Here is a 22,201-nt window from a genome sequence, read left to right on the forward strand (position 1 = left end):
AATAATGGATATTTAATTATGATTTACAAGTAAATATATTATTACTTTGACAAGAGGCCGACCATCGTAGATGATAAAAAATAACAAATTTACAGCCCGGTGACTAAGGCTGTTCTCAACTATTTATAGGATAAATTAGTAGAACGTCAATTACTAGTTTTTTGAATAAGAAAATTAAGACAAACTCATTATTTTACATGGATATATCAGCTTTCTCCGTTGTAAAACAATAACGGTAATGAGCTCATACTTTCGCATCAATGACGAAGTACCATAAAATAGTAGTTATAGGTATATACATGCCTACTTTCAATCGAGATAGGGACATAACTATATACTACGTTAAATACGCTGAAATCATCAGTTGTAAAATACTCACAGAGGCATGGAAGATTAGAAACATTTTTCTCTCGGTAATTACATTTTATTCAGCGAAATCCGCCATTCTAACCGAATCTGATTCCCAATGAATATTTAATATATAATTTAAGCTTTCCTAAAAAATGATATTTCTACAGAAGTCTATGCTGTCCAATGCAGCAGTACCACTATAATTCTTTTACTGGCTTTGATTTGTGGCTCATTAGTACCATTCGAATTACAATATCCACAGAGCATTATTAACAACATTTACCCCTTATATGATCAATATTTCTCCTACTGATTTTAACGTAAAACTCCAAGACTAAATATTGCCCCTTAGAGTCTGTGCAACAGCGCAAGCAATGTACTTTTATTATCGTCACGACAATCTTACCAGCAGCTTCACCTGTGCCGAAACGTGTCGAATTAATTCGTTGTCATTATTGATCATCCTTCGGTACGCGATTCCCAATGAAGTAACAACATGGATCACTTCAGTTGTACGACTACTTACTATCGCTAGATAATGTATTTAGGTGTTGAAGATTCAGATTGTCCCGATCGTTCACACGGTCGCATTTTTTGTCTTCCACAAAAACAGTTGAAAATAATTTCATTGTCGCTATAGTTCATCTTATTGGCAAAACCATGCAATCTGGAACAGAGGAGATAAATAGTTCAGATTAAAAAATTTGTTATCGACCAACACCAAGATCATTAGACGATGATAAGACTTGGCTGCTCATAAGATAATGAAAAATATTGCGATCTACATTACCAACACTTGCTACACGGTTTACATACTTGGAAAACGCATCATGCGATGAAAATGAGCAGACAAATATAGGAATTATGATTTTCAATTCCAGTTATTCGCAAAGTGATCGCCTACATTATCAACAAAATAAATATGAGAATTTGACTCCTTGCTACGATCTGTCATACGTTTGCTTATGACTGCAAGTCAATATGGGTCAACTATAGGTCCAATTTAGGTTAGTAAATGGAAAACACCTTGAGACAGTTTGAGAACAGCTTGAATTATTCAGTCTTTGAGAGCAGTCGACAAGTTTGGAGTTTGCTCCACCATTATCAATTTGTGACTATGTATGTGTTTCAAACACCGAAGGCTTTGAATAAATCGACCGTTGACCGCTTTTGAAGCAACAGAGCAAAAACGATTGTTGAACAGGACTCGCTGACCACCATAATTCTCCAAAAACCTAAACACTAGATTCAGTTAATCCAGCATGTAGCTCAGTAATCAACTGGAAATTGTCAGGCCAAATTGAACTTGACCACGTACTTACATTCGGTCCAAATGGTACAATCATTGTACAATGACCAGTGAAAAGCGTCTCGAACAAAGTTTCAACATCGGTCATGTTTACGGTCGGCCATGTGCATACATTCACATACATTGTACAATGCATACTCATGGATGCACACTGACGCACTGTCGTAAATGAGAATCGAACTCGACGCCCAACCGATGTCATCGACGCGTCCTTTCCTGCGTCTGACGTTTAAAAGATAATCCTTTAACTTGTAAACAAACGTTTGAAATCAATCGCCGATATCGATCGATAATTATCGACAGAAAAGCTAACTCAGTGTTTAATACTGCGGGAGGAAATATGTTCCAATGTGAGATCGAACCAAGTGTTTTTAATTGTACGTAACCAAACGCAACATAACCTAGCAACGTTCCGTTAATCGTTGGTATATTTCGCAAAGAAATTCGTCGAAATGATGCTCATGCTTTCACGATCAGTTGAAACGCTTGTGTGAAATAATACGCGCAATAGAATCATAACAACAATAAAGGGAGCAATAATAATAACAATGGGACGAAGAAAACCTCGCGTGTGACTCAATGGAAAAATGATGTAATCACGAGAAACGGGACGCTGCCGTTGTTACGATAATATGGGTGAGTACCGCAGTGACGGGCATAAGATAAAAACGGTTCTTCACAGCCAAAAAATTAGATTGTGAACTATTCGAGAAAAATATAACATTATGGAAAATTCGTTAAAAAATATTCAATCCGTACCATAGAGGTGTGTGTAGAAGTAAAACTGATTTGACCCTCTTCAGTTATGGCAGGGAATGAGAATGGGGCGGGACCGGCGACTGAGGAACCGCTGACATCAAGGCTACAGTGGCTGCAGCAGCGTCGTCAAGCTCTGCAAGAAAAGTTAATTCAAAAGAACAACGAACTCAAAAATATCTGTATAGACGAGGCTGAGTTAACCGGGATTCTACCGCCAGAAATACCACTAGAGCCTGGCGAAAGTCCCCCGAGTTTTCGGCGGAGAGTTGGCACTGCTTTTACCTATCCCCAAAATCTGATAAATAAACTCAAGACGACTGAAGCGGTAAGGCTTAGCAATAGTGAAAACCTTTCGTCGCTACCCTCACAGTATACTTATAATCATCGTATTTTTCGATAGGAGGAATCTGCGCTAGAATTGGAACGCCAAGTACAAGTTGGAATTGCCGAAGCTGCGTTGGGCATCTTCAATGATGCGGGGGAGAGCAAAGCTGTACGTCGCAAGCATAGGCTTGTCTATCAACAAAGTCAACGTCGTCTTCAGGAACTAGACGTGCGTCTCAATTTCGTCAGACAGGCTCATGGAAAAAGTCAGCGAGCTTCACAGGTTCCCCATGTTTCGTCGTACGCAATGCAACCCCACCCACAAAGAGATGGAAAGCATAGGATCAAAAAGCCTCGACCGCCATTAGAATCAACTGGTAAAATCGATGGCCCCTAATAAAATTCACTCAACCTTAGAGAGGCTGATTATAAAAGACCTAGCTTCCAATTGATAATCAATTCATTAATGAGGTGAAAGAAAACTTTTTTTGAAATCATGATTCAAAATTACTTTCAGGTAGCGACAGATCATCGAAATCGGCCAGAGGCTTGCTTCAAGAAGGCGGGGTTAGTCTAAGCCCCTTAGGGCCAGAAAACAACTACAACACTTATCCAGGAACGGGATATCAGGAGCCAGAACACCTGCACTCGCCACTGACAACTGTCTACAATCAAAACCGAATGCCTCATCCGATAGCCACTGCCACAACTCGTCAGCAAAGTCCTAAGCTGCTTGTAGACAGCGACCTGAACGACAATCATAACGTGTATATACTCCCTGATCAATACCGAGCGAGAACCTATTCCCACGGAAGCGGAGGCTCGCGGAATCCGAATCACTACTTGGACGCGGAAAGAAATTATAGGCCCGTCCCCAACACGTACACAGAACAGGAGAGGCTGCTGCGTTATCGGCAATTGCAGCTTCAGCAGCAGCATCAACAACAGCAACAAATGTTGCAAAATCATCAGCAATACCCAGAGTACAAAATCCCCGACAATGAGATTTTACGGTTTCATTCCACCGGGCCGCAGTTCTATAATGAAATGGAGGGCAACGTTCGTCGTTACGTTCACACACCCGACTATCAGCCAGGTTTCGGTAAGCAGCAACAACCCCAGCGGAGAGAAATGCGAGAAATGGTCGGTAACAGAGTTTCGTCGAGAACAAACGGGCCCCCGAATGACCCGCATCAGCCACCCGGGTACTGGATGCGGTACGAAGACGAGATAATTTGGTTCCCGGACGAGCAGCCGGTCGATAAATTCGGGAGCCTGGATCGCAGGAAGCGTCATAGTTCTCAGCACGCAAAAACTACGGGAGGGCCAAACAGTGCTGACCATCAAATTCGCTACCACACTGTGGCAGGGAGCAAGAGCACGTCGCTTCTACCGCGGCATAACGTTCCCCTGAATCCCCCACAGCCGGAACAAACGGCAACTCAACCCCCGAGCAGAATGCTACTCAGAACTCAATCTCTCGGGAGTGTGGAGACGTGGAATTCGGGACAGTCGCAAGACTCACAAGATAAGGACACCACTGACAACGCCAGCTCCAAGGGCAAGGAGAAAGGGTGGTACGAAACTTCTCTCGATTCCGGTTCCAGCCCCCCTGCCATGTCCGGCATCGTTCACCGCCCGTTGATCGGGGGTGCTCTAAAGACTAAGCCAATAGCCAGGGACGCGTCAGTGATTGAGGACCAAAAGCGAGTGCCGCAGAGTCGTTATCATCAGCCACAAAAGATTTTCGAAATACCAGCGGAATCGAAACTGCCAGATAACAACAACGAGCGGACCTTGGAATCGCCGAAAAATTGCACCGTAGTTCAGGCTGGAAAGTACCAACCGTACAGAGAGGTGACCAAACCCTTTGAAATGTCCGATTTCTACAAATACTCTACGAAGTATCGCAAACGAAACGAAAACGCCGCTACCATTCCGGCCGCGTCGCAAAGTTCAATTATTATCGGAAAAAATGCTACGATCGCCGCCAATACATCTAGTAGTTCAAAACTACCCCAAGATCCTAGGGTGAATATGATGATACAAATGAGTCAAGAACTGAGGCTGGAAAATCTAGAGGAAAGAACTGTGCCTAGTCCAGTTCAAAAAAGGATTTATCAACCCCTTCAGCGAATGACTTGTCAGCCGTACAACGCGCTGAGGTAGTTTTCAATAATATAGGATGAAGTAACTGACACCCTGCCAGATGTGCCGTGTCTTTGAAGCACTTTTTTCCCCTTTCAATAAATTACTCGTAATTAATTGCAGGCCGGAAGAAGGGGGCGAGGAGTGGTACGTTTCGGAAAAAGAAGCGGCATCAAGCGCAACGCTGGTTTAAAGCAGCGCGGAATTCAATGTCACAATGTCGAAGATACTTTGTGACAAAAAAGAAAAATTAACAGATCAGTTAATTTACTTTGAAAAGTAATTCGATCATTGGACATTGGATCAAATATCTGTTTCACAGTTTGAATTTTCGACTATTTTTGAACTGTATCAAAGACTTAAATGTAGAACAATAATGTATTGATAATAGCGTAGTTGACCTTCAACTAAAGTTCAACGATAAAGTTAACTGAAAGTACGAGTATGGTGCCTTTCACATTCACTTAAAGTGCCTTATGTTAGTTAGTATAAGTGAAATTTGCCTTTTTTTCAACCTTTCAGGCAGAAGTTACTGCCTATATTATGTGATTTCAAAAGGGAAACGATCAAAATGTACGTACATAAAAAATTTTGTTAGTACTTACATTATTTAGCAACAATCGGATATGAAAGAAGAAAACGAAAAAAAAAATAGAATGAGAAATGTTAGACTGTGACTAAAAGGGTATCATTGACTTGTCAAAAAAAGTAATAGGTGACTTTTTAATTTCGTTATACGTATGTATATATATATATAAGATTTAAAAAGTGTTCATTATTTAGTATTGGTTATTATCATTATCGGCTATTATGAACAGAAAAATGATACGAAATCATACAATCATACAATTGTAGGCACGTATCACGTGTATATTTATCATTGTGAAGATAGAAATTGTTATCACCACAGACGTGTAAATTGAATCCAAGTGCCTTTGTATACAATAACAACAATCAATAATAATATATTATTATAACTAAGAAAACGTTGTTATGTATTTAAGAGCTAAAGACTACGTGTTGAAGGACGCGTATTACTTTTACAAATTGGTTCAAAAATGTTCGATATTTATTTAAATAAATACCCATTTTATATGAGTATATTATATATTATCTATGTAAATTGTAGGTGCAGGTATACATACACGTATACTTGGTATGACATATCGTTCACATCCTCACCTCGTCCCATCCGTTTTCATATTTTCCCGTTTTTGTGTTTGCAAAGTAATATATCAGGCAGCGCCAGTCCGCCTTATGCAATCATTATTCATTCTTCATAAAATTGTATTATTTTATTATTCAATATACAAATTATGTACACTAATTAATGTTTGAATTCGAATAACTGTTAGCCCTGATGCTATACTTATTTGTTACTCATAGAGATTCGCATTGGGTTTCGAGCGACGAATAAAAGTGCTAATAATTGTCTATCGCAGCTCGATTGAATAAATTGAAAAAAATTTTTTTTTTTAAATTGTGTTAAAATAAGGACAGGAAAATATTAATCCTACAAGCGTACTTTTTGGATTTTTAAAATCAAAGAATTATCCTATCTACAGACAAGGGGCTAAATAGTAAACCGCCAATTAGATGGTCCAACATGTCTTGTTTGCTAAACTTTTCTTACGAAATTGCCATCGGTCGAGGTCATCTCAAGTGAAAAGTTTTGTAAAAAAACTTACACAATGTAACACAGGACTGACTTACCCAAGATCTTGAAGCCATCATCAACAATTAATCAATCATCTTGTAAATGTGATATGTATGCTAATTGTACAGACAAGGCACAGAACTACAAAAACTACAGGACAGGCATGGCGTCTCGTTGCGCGAATTACAAACAGAAGTTTGAAACTTGCGATTAATGAAATTTGTAACCAAGTTTATTGTTAGAAGGGTATATCTAAAACTAGATCACCATTATTATTTCACTCGACAATTAATTGGCAGTTGGGCATTTTTAAGCTTATCGTTATCAACAATAACTGTTACAGACATAAAAACAATGATAGCACATTAAAAAAAAAAAAAAATTATTTTAACTCATATATGGCTACGGCAATTGGCTAGGGCTAATAAGTGAATTTATTTGTTTTACCTACTTTGTCATACCAGTTAATTATTTTCTATACGTATGCGTAACACAGTTTTCGTTCTGTTCACTATTGTTTCACAGATTACGAAAATGAGAGCTTAAAGACCAAACGTTAAGGATAGATGATATTGGCCATGGGACCATGCCGTGTCCTCGTATTATACGATAATGCGGCATATGGATAACAGCGCATAATGTTAGGTGAGTAGGTATATTGAATAATTAATCAAGTAAACTGGCCTGAAAATGTGTTGAAAACACGGATATTAACCCGTACTAGACGATACACTTCTAATCACTGTTACGTAGGCATGAAATTCGTATATTGTTATATTTTAAGAATCTAAATTGCCTAGACCCACATTTCTATCTACATGCGTTCTTTGACGTATACGGAATCGTACAATGTATCGAACCAAACATACTGAATTAAAAATTGACCTGTATTTTCCGTGCAATAATTACGACCGGCTTTCACGCCGCGTATAGTGATGAAAATAATTCAATTACTCGCCTGAGTTCGGAATACGTTATTGTTTTTGGTGCTTATTTTTCATTCCGCATTTTTTTTCGTTTAAGTTTTTTCTTTTACATCTATACTGACAAGAATTACTTCTAACAGCGTTAAACACTTTCTATTTCAATTGATAACACAGTAAATCAACAGGTCATCAACACTATCGTAAGAATTTCGATCATATCGAATCGGATTCTTGATAAAGAGCAAGGGATACCTCGAATCCAAACTATAGTCTTAATAACCGCCTCACAGTCCATACATACATGCATACATAGATACATACATACATACATAGATACATATATACTGTAGCAATAATGTAAAAATAGTTATAACAACTAGGGGTGGGCCGATGCTGTCATAAAATACATATGTATACATAGATATATATATATATATGTATTTACACACACATATATATATATATATACACATATATACCTATGTATGCGTGTATATTGTACATATATATGAAGGTTTTGAGGAATGATAAAATTGAATTTTGAAACCATTACTGCTACTTGAACCATCATTTTATGGTGGTCATGACTGTTTGTATTGAATTCAATTATTCAACGGTGTAAAACTTTAAAATCAAATCACGAATTACTGATCATCAATATCTTCTATTTGGTCGGTGACTCAATTATACTCGGTTCTCTGTCTTTCTTTACCTTTCATGAGTCAAAATTCGAATTGACGATATTGTAGACACGTTAAAACGACAATAATACATATGAACATTGGTAATACTCAAATCTTTGATAGTAACGATGTTAACAAAATAGCGTCAAAATTCAATTCGGGTGAACATAACGATATATTTTTTTTGTGTCCTTTGTTTTTGTTCTTTACGTGGAACGTGATGTTATCGTATTTTAATCTGGGGGTAAAAAGTTTTCACATCTTACGTATCATCGGCCCATACCTAACAATCTCTAATTAGTTTCTTATTTTTAACCCGGATATAATAATAATAATAATAATAAATCACTGTACATAAAGCTATCTTAATAAATACAGCAACAATACCAACAGAGGCAGTAGCAATGTTTTCAGGCGTGGCTTCGCCATTTCTAACTATCACAAATTTATCGTATATTCAATTTCGATTTTTGTTGCAAAATTTTTTTCTAAGTATTCTTCCAGCTTTGTTTTTTTTCGGAATATTACTCTCCCCCCAACCCCTAACATTTCTTCAGTCACACACAAAAATCTATACACAAATATTCACCCAAAGGCATTCGCACTATTAGTTATTTATAACATAAAATAAAATATTACTAATACAGTATTTAACAATTAATCATAATTTAGAGGTAGGGTTATTTATTTAGCCAATAATACTTCGAGTCTAGTACTAATTTTAAACAATTATTAGTTGCATAAAGCTCATCCAAGGGCAGTGTCCGGATGAAAAAAAACTTTTAAAAAAATTTCACGTGAGCAGCAACATATTAATTAGCCCATTAAATGTTTTGCTAGAAGTACATAAATTCAAAATAATTAAGACTCGAAGTACTATTGGCAAATTGTAGAGTTTTGACGGCAGCAAGTATAACAGCAATGGTTGCAAGGTAGGTATTTGAATTTGGCTCGCAGAAAGTTATAACTACGATGTGGTTGTTAATTTTAACACGAAATTAAATGAGAAGACGAAGATTAGGGTAGCGGCTGTGAACTAATCAAAAAATAATTCATACTCTGACCAATCGGAGTCTTCGGAATCAGAGAAAAAGGCAACGATTTCTTCCAGGTCGTCAATGCTATACATCCAACGATTATCTCGCTCGTCAAGGAAGTCCCACAAGATCATCTGCTGTTAAGGACACAAAAGATAGGTAAAATAAATTAAAAGGTATCAACATTTATTTGAATTTATATATCAAGTTCTTACATCAATGTGATAATAACATTTATTCGTTAGAATGCGAAAACAAAAAAAGGATAATGTTTCGAAATTTTCACAGTGAGAACTAAAAATTTCGATCGATGTGGTCGCTTATGACAATCCAAGGAGAAAAAATGTACTCGATGTTTTGGCATAAACATACATGTGTCAGTGTTGAAACAAAAATCCTTCTAGTTTCAGATTGACAAAAAGCCTTATAAACGAAAAATTAATCACAGCTAACAATCACAGGCTACTAATACTTTTGTATTATGCTTTGACTAAGTAGTAGCTTGTTAGAAATGTTTTAATAACTGTTTAAAGCATAATTCTAATTCTACAAAAACACAGATCAATTTAGCGATTAGGCACAGAGGTATGCGTAATTCTATCACAGTAATCTTAGGCATTTCTACGTTTTACAGCTAATAACTTATGTAATAAGCAGTCAGTGTTCATTAAATATCACAGTTTAGGAGTTAAGAAGTCATGAACTAAGCTTTAAAAAAATTATCTGGAGGTAAATGAAAAATTTCCCTGTCGACATTTGTAGTGACAAAATAAATGTTCGCAGCAGTCAGAACGTTATCAGATATTTGGTTCTGATAATTCTCTACGCAAAATCCCTTGCCAATGACTTACTTGTAGAAAGTCTATGTCAGCATCGGCATAGCGATGGTGCCGCACAGGCGGTCCGACATCTGTTTTTGTACCATCTGGCAAGGCGTGTAGGTAAAAGCACTTATTACCAAAGGGACATTTTCCACGACCCTTGTTGAAATACTTGCAGTCCTTGGTGCTGTGTTTAGGGGAGAAAGTAAAGTTACATATTACAAGACTGACAAAGATGATCTTTAGTTCCTTTAATGGAATTGCGTTTACCTTAATGCTTCTTTGTAATCGACGATCAGTTTTTCCTTCTCTTCCTTGGTATCAACCCAATACATGCTAGGACAGACAAAGTCAGACGCGACGCGACACTCGGGACAAGCGCGGATAATTTTATTGTCAAACTGTTTAGCTTGCCGCCACTTCCTTATGCAGGTCAAGCAGAAGCAGTGATTGCAGTTGGGCAATATACCAAATCTCTGTTCTCGCGACGACTTTTCCATAATCGTTTCAAAGCAAACACCACACGATTTTTCTCTGCTTCTCTGAATTGCAAACGACAACTCCATATTGACTTCGTGCTGTTTGACGCACGCCTGTTAATGATATGAATCACAAGAATATCCAAATTAACATTATAAAATTATACAATCTCTGGAAAAAACCAAGTACTACAATTATACTTAGTTTACATTTGTGTGTCTTTTTCTATGTTCCTCATTGTGCGGATGCAGAGCAGCTCTGCCACACAGTTCGCACATGTCTCCGTGCAGGTATGTGCAGTCTGTTTTTTTGCAGATACCGCTGGCCTCCGCATACGGACAAAGAGGTTCGGAGGCTGGATTCGAGGTTTGGCCATGAGGATTTAATGCCTGGGCATAAGATAAAGGTGTTGAGGTTGAGGCTGAGGTGCTAGCTGATTCTGAAGTTGAGGATGACGCAGCTGACAGGCACGAGGGAACGAATTCTGGCGCTTTCACCCATTCCTCTGCACGTGGACGCTCCTCTTTACCACTGAGATGTTTAACAATAGCCAAGTTGTAGGTAATTGAATACTGTCGCACAACTGAACATTTTTCAAGTATTTGTCATCAATGGTATTCTTTTGATGTAGTTTTACGGATATTTTCAAAGTGATAATGGAGTTGTTGGTTCGCAGGTTTCTGCATGGCCAAGGGGAGAACTTAGCATTACGACTAAAACCAGTGAAATTTAGACATCTGATCAACTTTTATATAGATGCCCATATGGGTATTAATTTTTGAGCTTGAAACTGCATTCCAAATACTAGCAAACTCTTTTTTGATTCAAACTTACTCATTTTCTGGTAAAAAATTTGTCATCTTGCTTGGAGCAGTGGTTTTAGTATGAGATGACGAAGCGCCAGCGGTAGAAGGTGCAGGTTCGTCGCGAGAAGAGTGCCTAAATTTGCATCGGCTACCGAACTTGCATGAGCCCTGTTTGAAGAAACGGCATGGACCTGTATTGGGTGAAGTATTTTGGTCTGCTGCTGCAGTACTGGGGGCCGGATCTTGTCTTGCGCCCTGAACATGTTGGTATCTGCAATTATTTCCCTCCCGACAGATGCCATTTACAAAGTACCTTCAATACGAGAAAATCACCATTAGGATAAGTGGGGAAACGATTTGTAAAGGGATATCTGATCGATCACAAGAATTAATCTTGGTATTTTTTTCCTTCTTCTGCTTATTATTTACATATTTTGCAAATCATATCAGTTTTATATCTTTTGCACAAGTAACACAGGAATATAATAAGTACATAATCTGCGCAGTGTGCACGTACATAGTATACACATTTACATGCGTAGAAAAGTACGTTATAGGTATGTACTGTCAACCAACAACAAACGGGACAATCGTACTCCTTTTTTCAACGACCATATCAATATTTACCCAGCGTGTGGAGTGTTGACGTTTTTCATATGCGTTTCTACCAATGAGGAACCGGCTATTCAGGTTCGTCAGGTGAAAAAAAACCTCACGTGTAAACCACAGGAGCGTTTTGAAATGGACATAGTCCGTCGGGATTCACCTGGGCTTGAATAAATTGATTTTTCTTACCGGCATACAACGCTTTGTTTCCAGATATCAGCCATTTTGTTGAGCTCGCGTCGTAACAATCGTATGCGCGACCGCAGCGAGCCGCGCACTTATCAGGCACGATTTCGGGTATTTGGATATTCAAAACTTTATGCGAAGGATGATTTCTTGCAGATGAATTGTTCCCTGGATCAAAAATGTCTCCAAATTCACGGATCAATCCTCAGGGTCGCCTGTTTGCCGTTATATGCCTGCGGTTATGCCCTTCAAACAGGGCTGATCTCGTGCCCCAGACTTTTTCTCCTGTCACAGCCGAGACTGCTGGGTGCTGGCAACAAACGAACGATGACAACCCCTGACGGTTCACAGCACGAACTACACTACAGGTATGTTCCATTTATGCTTTCGCAAAACCAATAAGCCATACTCGACGAGTCGCTTTGAAAAAGCACTACGTTGACTAGCACTGATTTCATTGGCCATTGTTTATGACTTACATGTACGTTGTTTCATCCAGCCAATGGTAACGCTGATCTTGGACTGCAATACGATACGTCTCACTATTGACGTAGCCGATGGTTCGCCAAAGTAAATTGGACATAAACGATTACATGTTTCAAGCCTTGAGCTGAAAACCTGCCGGTTATGATAGCATCAGTGTCCATTTCTATACCCATGCATACACGGAAGATACAGTAAGCTGTAGTATATCACAAATGCATAGCTGCGACGTTACCTGCAGTTACTACTTTTACAACCCTTACGCGCATCTCGTATCTCTGTCTTCATCTAAATACTCGCGTTAGAGAAAGACACGAGGATATGACTGCGCAGAGTTTAACCAAACGAACGTATGTTACGTTATACACTTGGCAAGTTGCACTGAGAAACCTCAGCTTCAGAGTTCAGGGAAACCGAGATCTGGCTTAACAGAGATGATCCTGCAGAGGAACAAATATGTCGTCGAAGAACCTGTAATCGACTGATAAGAAACCAATAGACTCGGTTGTAATCGTTTGAAATTCAGCAAAAGAAAGAAAAATATCTGTATTCGCATACCTGCGTATGATTGAACACGAACGAGCACTAAATGGCAGCAAGACCCGTGCGATTCATGCATTAACTCCAGAAGTGCATGCACACGCTCAAGCTCAACCGTCCCACCGACATACCACCAATACTACCGTTCCGAGTGCACGCGCGTGCATACCGTGTCTACGTGTGAGTGCGCGCATCGTAGTCAGGTATAGTGCATAATACATGTGCGCGCATACACACCGGCCATAAGCTGGCGAGCAGAAGGACTTGCTCGGCACGACGGCGACTCCGATCGGTCTAGTACTCCTGCTGGGCCACACGCCTAGGGAGGAGGCATAATAGCGGGCAGCGGCAGAGCGAGCGGCCACGCTTCCACCCTGTGCCGAGCATAACATACTATTGCATACAACAACGCAGCATCGCATTCTGAACCGAATAAACGGTTCGATAAAAAAAACGTAAGAAGCGTTAGAAGCCCAATTGCCATGTCGGGAAGTGACAGCCCAACATTTTTTCACGGTCAACCATGGTCCAGTTGGATAGAAAAAATTGGAAGGGATAAACCGCTGAGTAAGTAGCCCTGTTTACGTTCGTCCAGTCGCACCTAGGAGTGGGTTGTCAGACATATTAAATCCCTCGTTTCACACACAACCGATCTGACCAACCCAACCACCTAACCTAACTTTACTTTATTCTCACAATTCTTTGTCTGACATTCGTTCGTTCGTGGATGTTTCACTCTCTGCTATCTACTCTCTGGATCTTGACTATCCACATCGTAGACATAACATAATATTCATGTAAAATTATTTTTCAAATATTAGTGCGTAAACGAAAAAAATCAACAAACAATATTCCTATGTTTTTTCACACTTCAAATTTATAATAGCATAGTTCTTGTTGTTCTCATCGTTATTTATTTTTGTAATTTAGGTGACGATGAAACTGAAGATGAACCACGAAGCTCGGTAATGCGACTTGCTGCGGAAGGTAAAATATAAACTGTAAAATAAAAATATATATTATCAACAGAACGAAGTAATTCCATTATTCCAGTTTATAATAATAGTTATATTATATTAAGACATTTGTAACGTTGTAGTTATTTTTTTGGATTAAAAACAAAAAGTACTTTTTATTGCTTGACGCTTACTTTTATTTGTTTTATCTTCATTTTGTTGCCCGCAATTAAATTTTAGTGTGTGAATGACGTAGTTGTGATGAAAAGAATAAGAAAACAAAAAAATAATGAGACAGCTGAATAAAATGTGTTCATAAGCATGATGTACTGAAAGACAATATTTTGAAACGATGACAAACTGGTGCATAAATGCCGTGGAATCAATTTGTTTTTCATTCATGCTTTCTGAGAAGGTTCGAAGACCATCGATGCCTCTTACATTGATAATTTGCAATTTGTTCTTAATCTCAAAGCACATTGTGTAATCCGAGAACCCATGGTATTCAATTGACACCATAAAGAAAAACGAGAACTGTGATGAAGCACAAGAAAAAATTTGAAGCTTTGGATAATGTGCCGAGTACCATTAGAACAAACGTACTTCAGTCTGTAATCAAAAGCGAAATATATAACATAAGAGATCTCATGTTTCTCTCTCAGTTGTGCCTGATGCACGTACGATGCAGGAAGAGAGAATTCTGCTTGATGCAAAAGCATTTATCAACAATCTGGATTAAAAAGAAGCATACGAAAAGCAGAGAATTTCTGCCACAGGATGAGAGCAAAAACGTTCTCAAAATCTTGGACAATGTGCAGTTTAATTAATTAGATAAATCATTTTTCTGTATGGATATGGTAATCGAAGAAGACAATATTTGGACTAGAGTTGTCCTATAATTATTTGGAATTTTATTTTCATATTTCAGATATCGATCTATATGGTTTTTGCCCAGAGAGGGATGCGTTTTACGGAGTGGTCTGCGAAATTTGTAACGCGATCGTTAAACCACAAGCCCTGATACAGCATATGGGTTCGTATCAATTCGTCCTGCAGCTTGTTTACCATGCTTTATCGTTTAACAAAGACACGCAGCTTAAACGAAGACTGTCTCTTATTTACAGAAATACGACATCCATCTGGTACAGTGAACCTGCCGCCGCCTGCAAACCCGGTAGTAAAACCGATAGCCAAAACAGCCTACTGCAAAGTATCAAAGTTGAAAAAGACCCAGACGTCGCAGCTCCCGTCTAGCAGTAAAACGAACAATACTACGTCGAACAAACGCACGGCTGAACAAGCGAACCTCCATCCACAATTACCTCTATCCTCGCCGCGTTCGCCGCTCGAAAACATTCCGATACAGATAACGAACAGCGGTTCAACGGTCGGCTCGAGCCCGGTAAAAAGCCCGGGCAGTGGGAACCACCAACGTCGGAAAAAACCGAAACCTGAACGCTCGCTGCTCAAGGACCGGGAGTATGACCCGGACCGGCACTGCGGTGTCTGGAACGATGAGACGGGGAAGCCGTGCACCCGCTCCCTCACCTGCAAGGCACACACGGTCTCGTTGCGGAGAACGGTCACGGGCCGAAGTAAAACCTTCGACAAACTCCTCGCCGAGCACCGGGCCGCGAAGGAGTTCCCGCCGGCGAGGAGTTCGACGAAAGTGACTCTGACGGGAACGGTGACGATGACCTCAACGTCTTCGTCCTCGTCCTCCTCGTCGAGCGCGGGTCAGAGCTTGAACGCGATTGTGATCGGTGCCGTGCACGCTAACGCGGCCAGTGATTCGGCGACGCCGAGTTCACCGCCGGTTCTCTCTCTGCCTGACATGTACCCCTTGCCAAAGGTAAAGATATTAACCCTTGAATTGTTAAAAAGAATTTTATTCGGATCCTTGGGAATGGCCCTTCGCGCCCAAATTAACTTACACAAGAGGTCTTTTGGTAATGGATACCCATCAATTTTTTCACAAGGATCTATTAATCGAGTCTTGAGATAAAAGATCGAATGCTTGAAACGTCATCACTCCCCCCCCCCCCCCCCCCCCCTCCACCACCACCACCCTCTGGGTTATTGTGTTATGTACCGCTATGGGTAACCGTTAGGGGTACGTGTTTTTATGACCCAAGAAATATTTCTCAAGGGTCAATTCAGAAATCCTGAGACACGGTCATTTTGTCCCTTTTGTCATTTTATTGACCAGGGATAGCTGAGTTACTTTAATAATTAGCTAGCACCATTATCTGGTATAACATTACTGACACCATGGGGTCGTTGAAGACGTTGAATTCAGAAATCCTGAGACACGGTCATTTTGTCCCTTTTGTCATTTTATTGACCAGGGATGGCTGAGTTACTTCAATATTTAGCTGGCACCATTATCTGATATAACATTACTAATACATTGTGGTCGTTGAAGACCCCAACCGCAAATTGCTTGCTGTAACGAAGCAATTAAATATTTTGACTTAATTTGTATGATTTTGGGCATTCACTTAACTGCCTTTCACAAAATAAACAAGGTCGCAACAATAATTTTTAATATTACTCGACACCAAGGTGCCAGCAATGTTACACGTTGGTCATTTTATTGACCAGGGATACAATGGCTGAGTTTCTTCAATATTTAGCTGGCACCATTATCTGGTATAACATTACTAACACATTGTGGTCGTTGAAGACCCCAACCGAAAATTGCTTGCTGTAACGAAGCAATTAAATATTTTTACTTAATTTTTTTTTTTTTTGGATATGCACTTAACTGTCTCACAAGATAAAAAAGGTCGCAAGAATAATTTTTAATATTAATCGATACCAAGGTGTCAGCAATGTTATACCAGATGAAGGTGCCAGCTAAAGGTTAAAAACCCTTAATCACGAACGACCCCAAGATACCAGGTAAAGGTTGACTTGAATTTTTGTTCCAGACCAAGCTCGAGGAAGACTTCGCCAACCAAGAACTGGGCCTGGAGTCCTCGATGGTCAACTCGGCTGGCATACCGGGTTCGATAACTGCGCCCATATCGGTTCTGCTCCCGTCCTTGTCGCCGGCGACCGCTAAGAACGGGGAACCTTCGATCGCCACTCTCGTACCTGCGACCTGCACAGTTTCACCGGCGCCCTCGATCGTTCCGGCCTCTCTACCTACGGCCCAGCCGCTGATATCGAACATCCTGGAGGCGGAAACTCCGGTGGAATTGGACTCCGAAAGTATAACGATATACTCGCCGATTTCCGGTTACAAGGACTCCGGCAAGTCCCAGATAATCGTCCAGATCCCACCATCGACCATCAGCAACGCTCTACATTCCCCTATTAGTAAATCCTACACCGCTCAGGCGTCGATGCCGTGTTTGAGCATATTCGAAAACTCCGTACCAACCGCGACGGCGGCAACATCCTCGGCTTCGGTGTCAGCGAACCAAATAATCAATGGGAAACGGAATAACAGCCACATGAGCGGCTCAACTACCAGAGCGTTGAAACGGAGTAAACACGATTTTTCGCAAGAGTATTCAACCGCGATTCAAGTCGAGGCGACGACAACGTCGACACCTTACCCTCATTTCGGGGACATATCCTGGTCCAACTGCCACCCTGAACCGTTAGCAGTTAGTCGTTGGCTCCGCATCACGTCCAACCGTAAACAATACAACTTTAACATTCACTGACACAAAACTCTACCTACTCCAGGCTAAAGGTTTTGCACACGCCTCGTTTACCGAACTACCTCTTAAATATTTCGAATTATTTCCCAAAATTCTTATGGGTTAAGTATTCCATTTTTTCTGTACCTTTACGCCGAATTTCAACCGTTCGAAAAGAGGCTTAAAGAGATTCGGCGGCAAAAAGTAACGCGGAACAAATTTATCTGTCTTTCATTTTTTTAGAAATTCAAATTTGTTTTTCCGTTTCTTTTTCATTTTTCTAATTACTTTGTTTCTACTTTTTCTCCCCAATTATCTTTTTTGCATGTCGGTTTACCGGTTTATGTACAGTTCACAAGCAGCAGTTTGGTTCAGTTCGCCGAAAGGTGGGGTACCGGGATCCGTTCGAGGCTGCAGTAATTTTTTGTAATATATAATTAGAAAAAATGAAAACGAACAAAAAAAAAAAAAAAAACAACATAATGAAAAACTAGAAAAAACAAACGGGATATCGTTGTTTTACAGTGCCCGCACTGTAATTATATTATATTAAAATGTTGGATAAATTTTTTGCAACTGAATCTAATGTTTAAATTATTTTCATGCATGTAAATGATCGTTTAGAAAATTCGCGTACAGATTGAGTGAGTGATGGTTGTTTGGTTTTTTACTTTAGCTAATTTTTTTCTTTTTTTATCAATGAGGAATTCACCCTGTGTATTATCTGTTAGCGTTAATTTTTTTTCCTTTCTCTCTCTCTCTTCGTGAAACCACAATTGTGATCAGATTATTGTGAACGTTTTCTGAGAGAAGTTTTATTTAATTTTTTTTTTTTTTTTGACCAACATCGACGTTGAACAATCGAATGGGAGACATTATATTTTTTTATAACTAGGTTTAATTTATTTTTTATTCACGTGATGTATAAATTTAATGATTGCTTGCACGCGCGCAACGTCGCGAAGTTTCGTTTTAATTGCCGTGACGAACAAGACGAAACGATATAAAGTCTGATAAATGATATATCAAAATATCATAATTTATACCTGTAATAGACGTAGCGCTGATGCAACAGTCGTTTTTCCCCGTCAGATTTCATGATTTTTAACCGCATTATCATTAGCGCCAGTAATTTATTTTCCCGTTGTACAATATTATTTCTACATAAGTGTATATATTTCACGTTTTTTTTTTTTTTTCCTAGGCAAGTTTCTTTATATTATATGCAAAATTCGTAATTATTAAATGTCTACGTTAAGAAGATTTTGTACATGTTTTATTTAAAAGACAAAAAAGTAAAGGAAAGGAAGAAAAAAAAAAAAAAATGAAAAGAAATTGCAAAAACAAGGAAAAAACGACGAACGCTTAATCGTTGAATTATTTGAATTAAATTAGAGTAAATAATTGAAACAATTTTTTGTTTTTACACAACAAGTTGCATAAGGAAGCAATTTATTCCTTGTAAGAGCAAAAAAAAAAAAAACAAACAAACGAAAAAAAACAAAATACCGATTTGCACCGTGTATCTCTTTTTTTTCTGTGGCTGAGACTCAGATGTACTATATGTTGATTTTCTACTCGCATTTTGTATTTATGTTTCTTATTTGTTCTATTTATATTTTTCAACGTTTTAAAATATTAGTAAAATTTCTTATCTTGGTCTCGATATGTCCTTTTACCAACAATTAAAGAGGATGTATTTAATAAAATAATTCATGGAATTTCATGAGTGTACATGTAATGTAATGGAATTTAATAACAAGAAGATTATGCAGATGATGATTGTTACGTCTCATGAAATGACATCAGGATTCTTAATTTTTTTATCCACCTGTTCTTCGTTTTCATTAACTTCTTCCGCTATCTTCATTCGGGAATTATTAACTCTCCGTTTACATCGATTCGATTTTCTCCAAAAAAAAAAAAACACTGTAATTCTTATTTCCCAACTCGCATGATACAAAGATAGAAATAGCAACAAAAAGAAAAATCAGAAAATCAACCTGTTCATTCGTGTTGAATAATAACATGTGAGAAAAATTTTATCGTTACTCTTGATTTGACATGGATATGCAGACAAAATTCGTTTCGTTTCTACGTATAAATTTATGTATACGAATGTCGATGTGTAAAGAAGACTTTGTTGTATACCTGATACGAAATAGTATAATAAATAACAACGGCATATAAGACGAACCGGAAACAGAGCAAAACTGTTCGAAATCAGACGTGGCAAACTGTTTCTACTAAAGAATCATAATTTTGTCACGTGCTTGACATTTCTTTCGGCTCTGTTCCGATATCCGCGATGCAAGTTCAAAATTTCCAACATTATCCCCGGAGATCGGATAATGTTATTATAAGTTTATAATGAATAATCGAGATAGTGTAATAAACGCAGAGAACTGACCGTTCTGTGAAACTGAAATTATAGATAAATTGCGTATGTATGTATAAATCGAAAGCATGCATTAATTGTAAACGGCATTATACGTATACAAATACATTGAACATGTTCAACGTAGAATCTTGCCAGGTTTAACCGGGAATTTAAACGCTCTACACGTTTATAATGTACACGTTAATCAACGGATCCGAGCGTATATTAAACATTATGTATTACAAAACAACGCGTTGTTTCACCTACAGGTACATAAACATCTGCATACCTACCTAATTCGTGTGTATACGTATTACATAAACATACATATTACACACACAAACACTAGAAATTGAATTGTATAATAAATAGTATGGCGTATTTCGCAACTTATCACACACATGCATGTATAATATACATATAATACGATAACTATGAATCGTCTATATTATAGTATGTGTGTTAAAACAATCTGTACCGCTTAAATCAAATTTTTATATAAAGACTGCTGTAAGTTCTACTGAAACTATAATGGAACGGAATAGTTATAATAATAATAATAATAATAACAATAGTAATGATAATAGTAATAATAAATATAAAAAAAATGATAACAACAACAACAATAATAATAACAACTGTCTGTTACATATATATATATATATACAAAATGGCGATTGTTGACGATGAGAAAATTAGATATAGCATGTAACATAATGTATGCGAACAAAATAATCATTCATATTTGGTCGTCACGGAGTAAAAAATCCTGGATCATTAATTATCAGGTATACGCATCGGTTTACGTGTAGGGCAAGCTATTATAAAATTATGTACTGACTCCTCATTATCATATAGATTGTGATATTTACTCTTAGCATAAAAATATGAATAACAATGACAACAATAACAAGAAAATGAAATTTAAAAAAAAAATAAATAAATAATAATAATAATAATAATAATAATAATTAATAAACCAAACAACTTTATCTCTCTACACAATATATACAATATATACATTTTATACATATATAGCATGGAGTTGCATAAACTTGTATAAAAAAAAATATACAGCCGTAATATTTAATAATTTTCCGGTCGCCCTAAATCTTTTCATTGGCTTTACACATACATACACACACACACACACATATATATATATATACATGTATAATTATATATGTGATAAAATAATTGTTCGCTATGAAATATCAATAATGAATACGTTAAAAAAAACCATACGATATATGTATATTAAAAATATGTCACTTGTAATTATACTGCGAAACATACATATTATACGAACGTAAATTACGTTACATTATATGTGTATAATGGTACATTTATACGCGTCAGGAAAGGAAAAAAAAAAAAAAATGCCACGCAATGCTGATCTATCAAATGTTATCTGTCGTTGGTAGCATACTTATATATTATTATCATTATGATTACCATCATCATCGTTATTATTATTGTTATTGTTATCATCATTATTACGATTGTCATTATCATCACTGCATTAATCGATGTGTAAGCCAATAAGCTTCGTCGATGCAATTCGTAACGGAAGAAGTATTAATTAATAATATTGTACAATGAAGTATTGCTTGCGTTCAATGTGCGCGCGGAAAAACCATACAAAAAAGAAAAGGAAAAAAAAAAACCCACCTCGAAAAAGATGAAGAAAGAAATATAAAATTAGAAGCAAGCAACAATTTATAAGCGGATCACTTTGTTACACACATTTTCTGTTATATTCGTCGAAAATTTGTAATCAAATTCTTTAAAAAAAGAAAAAGAAAAAAAAAAAAAACATTCAATAGCAAATTTGCAAAGAAAATATAATATGATATAATTGTTGTGATTTGTATTCAGAAATCTATGTTAAATTTGCCTGTATACATAAATTATAGTTTCAAAATCCTGATCGATTGCAACAATATTTCATACGTATATACAAATAATAATATTTATAACTGTAATAAATTGAAGCAATGACATACGTGGCGTATAATTTAAGCTTGCGGCGAATTTGTATGAATCTTATAGTATTTAGATGATAAAATTGTACGAGCATAGACGTAATGTAACGA

General features: G+C 37.7%; 3 protein-coding genes across 6 annotated transcripts; 2 read left to right on the plus strand and 1 right to left on the minus strand.

Annotated features, from left to right (window-relative positions):
- The first annotated feature begins 1,837 nt into the window (after positions 1–1,837).
- Positions 1,838–7,478, plus strand: LOC107219716. The gene is made up of 5 exons (XM_015658038.2): positions 1,838–2,296; positions 2,464–2,744; positions 2,820–3,120; positions 3,261–4,908; positions 5,015–7,478. Exons 1-5 carry the CDS (start codon positions 2,293–2,295, stop codon positions 5,082–5,084), a joined length of 2,304 nt encoding a protein of 767 aa, XP_015513524.1. The 5' UTR covers positions 1,838–2,292; the 3' UTR covers positions 5,085–7,478.
- A 1,563-nt stretch (positions 7,479–9,041) lies between these two features.
- Positions 9,042–12,926, minus strand: LOC107219713 (probable E3 ubiquitin-protein ligase makorin-1). The gene is made up of 8 exons (XM_015658031.2): positions 12,812–12,926; positions 12,573–12,711; positions 12,097–12,403; positions 11,330–11,614; positions 10,705–11,026; positions 10,286–10,608; positions 10,046–10,202; positions 9,042–9,331 (listed from the first exon to the last, which is right to left on the minus strand). The coding sequence occupies exons 3-8, from the start codon at positions 12,129–12,131 to the stop codon at positions 9,194–9,196; spliced, it is 1,260 nt and encodes a 419-aa protein (XP_015513517.1). The 5' UTR covers positions 12,132–12,403; positions 12,573–12,711; positions 12,812–12,926; the 3' UTR covers positions 9,042–9,193.
- Positions 12,927–13,394: 468 nt separating this feature from the next.
- On the plus strand, positions 13,395–21,812 carry LOC107219712 (ataxin-7-like protein 1). 4 transcript variants are annotated; one of them, XM_046739325.1, is made up of 6 exons: positions 13,604–13,683; positions 14,047–14,103; positions 14,735–14,929; positions 15,001–15,105; positions 15,197–15,924; positions 17,006–21,812. In XM_046739325.1, the coding sequence occupies exons 4-6, from the start codon at positions 15,102–15,104 to the stop codon at positions 17,747–17,749; spliced, it is 1,476 nt and encodes a 491-aa protein (XP_046595281.1). In that variant the 5' UTR covers positions 13,604–13,683; positions 14,047–14,103; positions 14,735–14,929; positions 15,001–15,101; the 3' UTR covers positions 17,750–21,812. The 4 variants fall into 4 exon arrangements, with proteins under 4 accessions (XP_015513515.1, XP_046595281.1, XP_046595282.1 ...); XM_046739326.1 differs by having other exon boundaries at positions 14,735–14,918; XM_046739327.1 differs by having other exon boundaries at positions 14,735–14,884.
- Positions 21,813–22,201: the final 389 nt, after the last annotated feature.

This window comes from Neodiprion lecontei, chromosome 5 (assembly GCF_021901455.1).
Source record: "Neodiprion lecontei isolate iyNeoLeco1 chromosome 5, iyNeoLeco1.1, whole genome shotgun sequence".
NCBI classification, from domain to species: Eukaryota; Metazoa; Arthropoda; class Insecta; order Hymenoptera; family Diprionidae; genus Neodiprion; species Neodiprion lecontei.

Coding starts and splice junctions, on each gene's coding strand:
- LOC107219713 (XM_015658031.2), bottom strand. CDS start 12,131: ATGGCTGATATCTGGAAACAAAGCGTTGTATGCCG. Junction 11,615..12,096: donor AAACAAAGCGTTGTATGCCG/GTAAGAAAAATC, acceptor CTCGTATTGAAG/GTACTTTGTAAATGGCATCT. Junction 9,332..10,045: donor CTGACATAGACTTTCTACAA/GTAAGTCATTGG, acceptor TGTCCTTAACAG/CAGATGATCTTGTGGGACTT.
- LOC107219712 (XM_015658029.2), top strand. CDS start 13,599: ATGTCGGGAAGTGACAGCCCAACATTTTTTCACGGTCAACCATGGTCC. Junction 13,684..14,046: donor TGGAAGGGATAAACCGCTGA/GTAAGTAGCCCT, acceptor TTTGTAATTTAG/GTGACGATGAAACTGAAGAT. Junction 15,106..15,196: donor AGCCCTGATACAGCATATGG/GTTCGTATCAAT, acceptor TCTTATTTACAG/AAATACGACATCCATCTGGT.
- LOC107219716 (XM_015658038.2), top strand. Junction 3,121..3,260: donor ACCGCCATTAGAATCAACTG/GTAAAATCGATG, acceptor AATTACTTTCAG/GTAGCGACAGATCATCGAAA. Junction 4,909..5,014: donor CAGCCGTACAACGCGCTGAG/GTAGTTTTCAAT, acceptor AATTAATTGCAG/GCCGGAAGAAGGGGGCGAGG.